We start from the raw sequence: 11,023 nt of genomic DNA on the forward strand, positions 1-11,023 counted from the left end.
TGAATTAGAGCGGGCATGCGCGCTCTGGTAGAGGTGAATGTGAGCCATTCAGATTTCCATATATGTCCTGTCACAAGGGAGACCCCCCCCCCCCCCCCCCCCCCCACACACACACACACACAGCCTCCCCCTCTCTCTCCCTCCTCTCTTTGTTCCCCTCCGATGCTTCCCTCTATGAGCTCCCCGCAGGACAGAGAGAGAGAAACCACACCACTGCCACCCAGCGGCCGCGGAGGCGCGCGTGACCGTGCGCGCGTGCTCTTTGTTAGCCCCGACCTCCATGAATTTCCATCAGTGGGTATTACACGCAAAAAAAGCCGTTGGCGCCTTTATAACTTCGCGACATTTTACAAGCATATTCACACTCTCCCGCCATTTTATATGGATGTTTTTTGGGGTGTCGACTCGAGCACAGCGTCCACGCGCCCTGCTGAAGTGTCCTTGAGCAAGACACTGACCCCATGCTGACCTCTGGGGACGGGGACGGGTACATTTGTCCTCCTGAGATTGTCATTTTATCATCAGAGGGTTCTTTCTTACTCCTTTTCAGCACCATATCTGACGGATTGCACATCAGATTGATTCAATAAAGAGGAGACTATAGGCTCTGCAGGACAATAATTTAATTAGCTCTATATATAACCTAGTTAATGAGGTACTTAACAGGGAGACGTTAATTACAGATTCTATATGGCCCTGCTTTTTTCTGCAGGGCATCCTCTCGTCTCTGCGTCTTTAAGTGGGATTAATCAATCATATTGTTGCACATTTAATTCATCCATCCACAAAACGGGTTCATATATTTGTTATATGCTCATTTTTTGTGCCAACTTCCATAGTTTTGCACACAGTTCCGTCACAAAAGAAGTAACCCCACAAAAAAAAGTAACAGAATATGACAGGAAATATGACGATGAGTGTGTTAGTTAAAATAATAAATAATTTAAACGTCGTAAAAGCAGCAGGCAGTGCATTGAAGGAGGAGGAAGGGGAGGAGGGGATGGGGAGCTTTTTTCCAACAGGGGGCAGAATCACTCTGCAAAATAATCTCTCTCTCCCTATGACACACACACTTATGCACGTACACACAAGTGCACACGGGCCATGTTTCAGGATCTGTTGTTTTTCTCTGCAAGCAATTTTCACCTCCAACCATCTTAAAAATTACCTTTAAATAGCCTTATACAAATCTGAGCCCAGCGTGCGAGCTGTTTGTTTGTTAAACAAATAAACATTTGAACCAGATCAGAGAAGTGGGGATTAGTTCCAGGGTGTGTAATCTATTTTACCAAATTAAACTGAAAGGTTTGCAGCATTTAAAACGTGCTTAAACGGTTAAACAGACTTGACGTTTGAAGTGCAAAAGAAATTCTTATTTCCTCCTGGGAGCCCACATGAAGCTATCCTCTAAGGTCTCTGTTTGGTATTAGTTTTAAAATAATAACCAAATATGAATCACTGAATCAATTTAGTATTTTTTCTCCTCGGGGCCTCATCGTTACATAGAGGTCCTGAACCGGGGCTGCAGTTTCACGCTACTCCATGCTTAATTAAGTTTTGATTATAATAAATAATAATATAAAAATCTGCTCCTTTGGAGCTTATAAATAATAGAAAAAGACATGACAGAGACAATGCATAGGCTATAGTTAATATTTTGTTAATATTTTTTTCCAACAGTGCATTTATTCCTCTCACGATTTATGCAACTCATTACGTTCCAGGAGAAAACATTTTTTTTAGTCTAACTTAAAATGTTCACGTTATTTTGGGGGGGATAGAAGATCTGCCTCTCAAAATCTATTTTGCTCCCCTGACAACTATAACGACTTTTGGGTGCAAGATGTAGCTAGAAAACACATATTTTTTAAAACTTTTAATTTAGTCGACATTTCAAAGCTCAGACACACAACATTCACAAATGTGATCAGCCCTCGGTTATTTTATATGTTGCAGCCTCAGAATCAATGATAAAGATGAAAGGTTCAAAGTCACTAAAAACCAATCCTTTCTCTTGTATTACCTTACAACAGTTTGTGTGAGTGTATGAGTCTTCTTGAACGTATATGAATGTGTATTACAGATCGTCTTGAATGTATCTTTAAAAAGTGTAGGGTACAGTTTTTCTCCTCTTACAGTAAGTAACATATGTCTGGTTTGGCAACAATTTAATCACATGTTCACTGCTTACGACATTTGTAGGAAAACTGCACCTTATTCAACAATGAATGAACTCACCAAATAACCTTCTTTCTGTCGTCGATGCACACTGTAGATAATAGCACCCAGGTGGACTAAATAGCTCTTTTGTTAGAGATAGAACAATTAAATGTTACTATTGCCTTATTCACGTGATCATAATGACAGTCAATGGTTGGCTATTTATAAGACGAGAACTACATTTCTAGAGAAAATGGTGTCACCAATCAAGGCTAACAAACCTGTTTTGCAGTTTTACTAAAGCCTCTGTAGGGTGCGTGATAGAAACCTGAAGCAATAGCTTAGCTTTAGGTATTAATGCTTGTATTGTATTTTTTCTGCGCACTGCAGATGCTGTGTCAATTATTTAACATCTAATAAAGGTTATGGTGGGTATTGTCGTTAAAAGAGGCCAGTCAACTCCTCTGTCTGACTGTGTGCAGTGCAATACTGTTAACACTACAGACCTACAATAGTGGACAGTTATGTTTATGTCTCACTAGAAAATGTCACAGAATGAAAACATGCTTTGCATGTACCCTAGTCGTGAGTCTTTTGGAGCCTTCGTGTTACAGGAATCCATCCACACGCTGCTGACTGATGTTGAAAAATAAAATCGGTTGATTTTACTAATCAACCAGCATGTCAGACCACAGGAGCGAGCCCTGATTGTTAATGTATTTTAGCTACAAATCATCAAACTATCCTGAGATCTAACCACCACGTTTTACTATGTAACCTATTCATTATTTTTTTGGAAAAATAAAAGCGTGACAAGCACAAAGACGATAAAAAATGTCACAATCTTTCAGTGTCTTCAGTGGTTTTAACCCTCGTTGCAATAAATGGAGCGTGCATATAATCAGTTCTATTAAAAGGGTTTAAGGTAAAACAGAACCACTGGTCAGACATGTCTGTCTAACAGAAATGCTTTTTAAATGTTTTCCCTTGTTGTTGACAATGCACACATTTTCAAGGTCATTCAGCCTACCGCAGAGTGCTCTTAAAGGGGATGTTTCCAGCGTGCCATTGTTAGGATGTAAAGACAGTCAGTGGTGGGAAATTATACGCGATTATTAGATCGTGTTGGGCTTCAGTCAAGGATCAATACAACAAAACAAAAAAGCAGAAAAAAATGAATTATATTTTAATATGTAGACCAGCGTGCTTTATAGGTGTTTGCAACAAAAACTCCAAAGTAGGTATGTCCATCATTTTTTTAACCCGTGAAGATGAATGAGCTTTATTATAACACTTACTGTGGAATTCGGCTTTATTCCCAACAAGTCAAACGCAGCTTGCTTTTGGCAATATCTTAAGGTTCAATAGATACTAGTAATCAATAACCTATTGAATTGATATTCGAGATATCAGTACTTTTGTCTTACATACCTTTGATAGTTTTCATATTGACTTCAATCAGAGCACAGGTATATATAATTTTTTATTTTTTCTGACAACAGAATAATGTTTCCGTTGAACTTTTATCTTTAAATATTCACAGAATCAACATATTAATGGAAAAGAAACGACTGGTGTTCAGTTTAGGCTGAGGCTAGAGTTAAAAAGACTAGATACACTGCAGAAACAGGAGTAGATGGTTACTGCATATGTAAAGTGTTAATATAGCCTACATAATGAGTGTTTCGATTTAAGGACTTTAATCCTGAGCGAGACTTTTATTTTGAAGGGATTATTAAAAAAGCAGCATGTACCTAAATACATTCGGCTAATGAAGTAAACAGCAGCGTATGACCATTAACCGAGACACTTGGTCCATACAGTATGTCTGAATATGAGCCATATATGTTGCAAATCAAAGCTCACATCAAGGTTTTGACGTAGAAAAAAATATGATGATGTAATAGCGTATGATGTAAGAAAGGAGAGACATATTTCGGAGGAAATACAGAACGCCAGGCAGAGAGAAAAGGCTAATCTGTTTCACAACCCGAGCTGGAGCCAAGACGGACTTCTGACAAAGCGCAGAGTCAGAGGTCACTGATAGCTGCAGCCGCGTGTGTGGCCGCGCGAGACACTGCAATCCTCCCCGTGTCTAGATAATAAGATGATCTCGCGTACAGGATAAAGGCTGCAGCCTGAAATTAAGATTTATAAAAGCGGTGCGGGTGGCTGCGACAGGCAACATTTGAAAACCATAAACAGTTTAACCCGTTAACTGCTGCCGGTGGAGCTCATAAAAATGTACAAGAATAAAAGCCAGCAGAACCAAGAGTCACCGTGTAAAATGCAAGCAAATAATAAATAAAAGAAGCAAGTGAACGTTTGCACAAGAATAGGCTAACTTCTCTTAAAGATGCACTTTCTCACTTATTTATACCACTCTATGTATTCTATATGATGCATGATCTGAAGGATTTATAATATTTTTATTATGACAACTTCCGGAAATGTAGCATCACATTAAAGAGCAGTGAGGAACATCTACATACAGCATAATCTTAAAACACATGTGTTTTTTATGCAATGGGGAATTTCCTTTCTTTGAGTTAGTTATCACGGGGTTCCAAGTCTAGACTGCATTACACACTGATTACACAAGTTTTCGCCTGACATAATGGAAATTTATAAGTGACCTAGTCTGCTCACTAACACTCCTCAAGACTCTGGCAGGGAAGTTCCCCCACGCGAAAAACAACAGCATATGCAGATGATTAAAATAGAGAATCATATCAACATGATGATGAGTGAACAGGTTATGGTTAGACAGTGATACAAGGCACGATAAGTGCAACAAAACCACAGAAACTTGCTTGGAGAGCAGATCTGTGCTGCCTTCACTTTACACAAGTCAATTCATGTTTAGGCCTATTAGTTATATAGATAAAAAATACTTGTTGTGCATCTTTTCACTTAATCACATCTGAACAAGCCATTGACTCCATCTTGGGGGAGAAATTAACAGGGTACATTAGTTTTATGTTGGTGTCAATTGCTCAGAGTATCTAATGAAGATATTAACTATTAATGTAATTAATGTAACATGATTATTAGGTTAAAAGGTTTCGATGTGGTATAACAATTCTCAGCCATTAGCAGTAACTCTGCATTGACATTCTTGAAATTAAACTGTTAAAAGGCTGGTGCTGTCTTCACTTTACAAGGGGGACACCCCAGTAAGTGTTCATGCAATCCAAACTGTCTCAATTAATAATTCATTGTCTTATCACTTTCACTTAATTTCCATATTCTGTGTTATGTGATTTAACAGGAGAAACCATTAAGGAATATAATTATATTACCTGGTTTCAGCACTTTAGTGTAGCTACTTAATGAAAGAGTGGACAGTTTATACACCGGCACATCAGTGTATCATTGGCAGTGGAAAGAAATTAAATACAGATGTAGTACTTTCACTCAAGTTTAGTTAAGTGGGGAAAAAAACTGAAGGTACTTGAGTATTTCCATTTTAAGTCACTTTTGGTTCTACACTTGTGTTTCAGAGGGAATTATTGTGGGCCTATATTGTACTTTTTGCTCCACTGCCTTCATTTGACAGCATTAGTCATTTTGCAGATTAGTAACACAGTTTGAGATAAGACTTTATTGATTCTCTGGGGTAATTTCACAATCTACTCATGAAGTGATTAGAATTAGCCCCACTTACCAGTTGCAACATATAAGTACACGAATAAAAACATTAAAGCATAAAAAAAGATAAACAAATGCCTACATTAGTCTGAAATGAGACACTTTGCATGAGTGCTTTTACTTTTGGTGCTTTAAGTATGAATAATATGATTGTTAATGGTTTGTACATTTCCTTAAGTAAAACTTTGCAGGACTTTTTCTTGCAATTGAATATTTCTACATTGTAGCACTTTTACTTAAATAAAAGATCTGAGTACTTCTTCCACCGCTGATCATTGACTACAGAAGTGACACTGTGACACAACAGTTTTTATAGTATAAATTTGGCAACAGATGGATCTGTGTGTGATCTGGGTCAAAACTGAACAGACATTAAACAGGTGAGGAGTCCATTGGATCTGAAGTTTTCAGGGGGACCCCATCTGTGAATATTTTTCTTTCAGTTAACTTTGCACAAAGAACTGCAGAGATGAGGACTTAAATACACTCTAATGACTAAAAATGAACTCAAAATCCAGTGTACATGTGTGGCTTTAGCCTATTTGTTGCAGCAACAGGAATAAAGAAATTGCAATTAAAAAAACATCACATAGTCTACGAGCAATACCCCCTAATAATCGTACGGACCCCCAGTGATTCTCTCCACATGCAGCCGCAGCTCTGAGCTCCTCAGCTCAGCCCTCTGCTGCTCCACACGCTACATCAGCTGATCCGTCACGTGGTCTGGTGTCGTGGGTCACCCTTTTGCAAAATGGAGTTGTCTGAGTCTGTGCAGAGAGGGCTGCAATCTCTCTCCGACTCGTCCGCCTTCGACCAGAGCAGCTACCAGGTGCTTCTGGACGTGTCTTTCCGGAGCCTGCTCTCCTCTCAAGCCGACCCGGGAGTCCTCGGTGAGCTGGCGCCTCTCCGCCGCTGCTGCTTTTGTCTCCGCTGCTGCTGCTTCCGGTTTCTCTCCGTGTGGATTGTGCCTCGATGTTTGCGGATTTCTGCGGTTCCGCTGCAGGCTGCGAGTTTCTCCAAACCGGTTCCCCCGTGTTTATATGAAGATCTTTAATGAGGCGGAGTGGTTCAGCAGTCAGCCGTACATCAGCTGGTCTGCAGCGGGTCTTAGCTCTCTCTCCTGCTGCCTGTTTTACATTCAGCAGCAATCACACGGCGACTCGGGATACCTTTTGTCATTTAAACTGGCATCAAGTCTACTTAGCACATTAGGAAGACTATGTTACACTATTTAAATCCCCATTAGTCAAAACTGATAATGGAGACACATCCGATTGTTCGCTTTTATAGACGATCCATGAAAGCAGCAGCGCTGTATGTGTCGCTAATTTCCATTTTGATTTAAGCAGTAAATATAAATTATGCAAAGTGACGGTAGATTTGGCTACTTTATGGAATAGTTACAGCTCCTGCTCTGCAATGGCTGCTTCGGTTGTTTGCACAAACAACGTGTTGTCCAACTTCTGCAGCATTCCGACTCTTTGTATTGGTAGAATTATATAGAAACTAAAATGTTCACCATGCAAACAAACAAAGGACCCCCGGCTGATGCAGCTGAGGGGCCCATTCACATGCAAATCATCATTGATTTCCATTCTGCACGTCAATCTGTGGAGCACAAGTATGGATCGCAAATGCGCAAACCTAGCCTACATCATTCGAGAGTACTAACCAAACGCGTCTGTTGTGTCCTTAGAGTATATACCTGTACAGCGGCATCCTCAGGTCCTCACAGGCTGCCGTATGTTTGTGCTTACAGATCAGCCCGAGCTGAAGCACATAGACCAGATCCTGCTGAAGCAGACTCACACTGCAGCGACCACATTCATACTGGAGGCGGTCAAACAAAACGCAGACAAGTCAACATTAAGGTAGGCGACATGAGACACAAGGTTTCCTGTGACATGTGGCCTGGGCAGTTGTAACCCCCCTACATGTGCTAGAAATAGCCTCATTAAGAGTCAGTATATGGCTTTGAAAATTGTGCTCATCTCACACTGTGACAGGAAATATGTTCCCCTATAGGATATTGTTTGCACGTTTCTATTACATGCAATAGATTGCACCCACCAATGAGCATATACAGGATTTTAGCAGTTAAATGAATTTATAAAATATTGTAATTACCTATAAAAGCAGGGGAAACTATTCAGAGTAAATGTTGTAAATTAAAAACACTGCAAAGCAAGATTCACAGAAGGTCAGAGTTGGTTAATTAGCCATGCTGTTGTGTACCAGCAGCAAAGTTCCCACAGATAAACAAAGAGCTGAAGCAATTATAAGTTTGGGGGGATTGGTATTACTGAGCCGCTTTTGAAAATGTATGCAAGTTTGATTGAAGGGCAAATGGTTGCATATTGGTGTGAGTGGATCAGTGGTGGCTCATTATTCTAATACAGTTTCTCACAACTGTACAGCCAACTGGTTTAACAGATTCAGATCATCATCAGAGTTGAGTGTTCGGGTTGTAGAAGATAAACACTCAGTGTGAACATGTGTGTGATCACCCAATAAACAATACACAGCGTAAAAATCATGCAGTCTTCTATGAAACTTTTTTTCTATTTTGTTTCTTTTTTTACCCATATTCTAAAACAGCATTGTGTGAAGATTTGGACAATGGGGACATTCATTCAATCTGTTTGTTCCGCTGTGATCTCTTTTTTTTATTAGGGGAAAGGGAAAAAATACACAGTTTACAATAAAAATACGAGTGTGAAGTTTGTCGAAATATTAAAAATTTTAGTCTTTATGTGAAATCTAATTAAAGTGCTGTTTTGTTGTTGCAGCTCCTGCCTTGAAGAACTCACATTCAGTGCAGAGAGAATAGAGATATTCTATAGCACACATCAGGTGACAGCTCACACAATAATGCATTTGTTAAATCTTTTTTTTTTCATGTAGTTTTGTGACTGTAGCTCATTTGACCCATGTTTTGTTTTACAGAAACATAAAAAAGAACTGGAGCATCTGTTGGCAAGGTAAGCCTGAAATGGAAGCTGTAAGAGAGTTATGGAGGCTTTTATGTTATTTTTTAGTTGTTTTTTTTTTTTATCTAAATTGATCATGTCTCCAAGGTGGAACATGATTGTATTTTTTTAAAGATATAAGTTAGTTATTGCGGAATTGTAACTGATAATTGATGATAACTAACTGAAGGTTTGGCAAATTCTACTCCTCACTAATGGTGATTCATTACATCAGACATGAAAAAAGGCATGGATCGATATATATCCGGGTTCAAATAGTTTTCTTGCAATCTTAAATAATTTTAATTGGATTTACCAAAAGTGAGGGAAGAGCAAGCAAGTCCTAGTTTCATTCAGTGAGAAGCAGAGAGGGTCGAAAAGGGACAGTGAGTGTGATTAATTGCAATGTAAATGCTGCTTTATGACGCGTCATAAATGGACGCTCTTTGTGAAAGAGCCACTGTGGAAAGTGGTTTAAAATAGCTGCAGACAAATTGTCAATTCATATCAAACACGGAACGCCTTTTATTTAAAAAGAAAAAAAGTATAGCACGCCGAACTTTGGGCTATGTGTAGATGACCTTAAATGAGCTGTTAAGTTATGAAAGGCTTGGGAGCTGGCCAAAAAACGCTCACATGAGATATATTTTCAGAACACATTTCTTCACGACTTTATCCTGATTTTCTGGACAATTCTCTGCTGAATCAAGATCACAGATGTAACAAAATCTCCTCTGCCCCTCTCCTCTAGCATAGGAAGGTGTCCACCTCACGTTAACGACGTGTCGTGGCGACTACAATACCACGTGAAGGTACATGGGATTAGTTTTAGAGCACATTTTGTTGCTTTATTTCTTGCACCACACTGAAATGCTCTTTCCCCCGCAGAACAGTCAGGTCGATAAGGTCAGCGAGCCTTTCTACTCGATTTCACTGAACACTGAGGTAAGACTTTTTTTTTTGATACCTCCACGTTCCTGGATCTTCTTGGATGTGTTTGTGCGTAAAATAACGACCGTGTTTGTTTCTTTTGTTAGAATCAAGGATCATTGGAAGATATAAACTTCACGTGCACAGTGGAGCAGCTACAGGTGAAAAGTTGTCTTCCTTGTGTGCTGCTTTTTAATCTAAGTAGTCTTCGTCATTTTTTTTTTATTCCAGAGTTAGACTATTGAAATTACATGATAAGCTTTTACGCACGGTGCGTAAAACTTGAACTTTGGATAAACCAAGAAAGAAGTCGGCTGACGGATGCAGCTGATTGCTGCGGGGCGGTTCTCCTCTTCAGACGCATTTCAAAGAAATAATGTGTTAAATTGAATCATAAATTCTGCGAATTTGGAATAACAAAATAATTGGACGTTTTTTGTAGCGACGTGAAATTGATCTTCCTCCCTGATAAAAATAAATGCGATAGCATTATGTATCACCGCTGAAGACTTGCTAAGATTACAAACTTGTGTCTCCTCGGCTGCTTGATGCTTTCTATTTTTGTGATGTGAGGTGTTGAACTATATTCAAATCACGTGGGCTGCAGTCAGATTCACGATGCAAAATATTAGGTGAATTCCATTCGGACATCCGGTCAAATGTAAGCCAGTGTCAAGTCAGACTGAATCAAAATTTCTGAACGGATACTATATACTTATTAAGATTGTTATTTCTAAAGAGTGAAATTCATAGCGTACATATAGTACATATTTTTTTAATATATATTCGCTGTTATCCTCGCCAGACAGCTTCCTAGTGAAAATGATCAATGGTTGTTTGTTTTCAGGATTTGGTGGGAAAACTCAAAGACGCTGCCAAGAGTGTGGAGAAAGCCAGTCAGATGTGATGCCGCTCCAGTGTCCAGTTTCCACAGCACTGAACTCCAGCAGCTTCCAAGCGGCATTGCTCTTCTCTTTAGAGCTTCTTTTGTAACTGAGATTAACGTGTGAAACCATGATCATTCCAACGTGTGTGCTTTTGATTAAAACAGAAAAATCAAACCCAGCCTGTGCTCTGAATGATTTCACAGCTTGATGTGTTCACGTTAAGTGATCCAGGAAACATTTTTTGATAAATGATTGAATGTCATATTATGGGTTTAGTGTCAGAGAAATGTAAAATATTTTTGTTTGAATATGGAGCCCATGAAGTAGGAACTGGTGAGCATGGGTTTTGTCAACACTTACAGCCTGGAAAGGATTTTTGCCATAGTTTCCTGACAGCAGTGTATTTTGTTTCCTACAGCATTTGTT

General features: G+C 39.3%; 1 protein-coding gene across 1 annotated transcript; it reads left to right on the top strand.

The window, feature by feature from the left end:
* The first annotated feature begins 6,521 nt into the window (after positions 1-6,521).
* commd3 (COMM domain containing 3) lies at positions 6,522-10,771 on the top strand. Its single transcript, XM_059326906.1, has 8 exons — positions 6,522-6,701; positions 7,571-7,682; positions 8,601-8,664; positions 8,758-8,792; positions 9,532-9,592; positions 9,669-9,725; positions 9,818-9,871; positions 10,558-10,771. Exons 1-8 carry the CDS (start codon positions 6,563-6,565, stop codon positions 10,615-10,617), a joined length of 582 nt encoding a protein of 193 aa, XP_059182889.1. The 5' UTR covers positions 6,522-6,562; the 3' UTR covers positions 10,618-10,771.
* Positions 10,772-11,023: the final 252 nt, after the last annotated feature.

This window comes from Centropristis striata, chromosome 23 (assembly GCF_030273125.1).
Source record: "Centropristis striata isolate RG_2023a ecotype Rhode Island chromosome 23, C.striata_1.0, whole genome shotgun sequence".
In the NCBI taxonomy this organism is placed as follows: Eukaryota; Metazoa; Chordata; class Actinopteri; order Perciformes; family Serranidae; genus Centropristis; species Centropristis striata.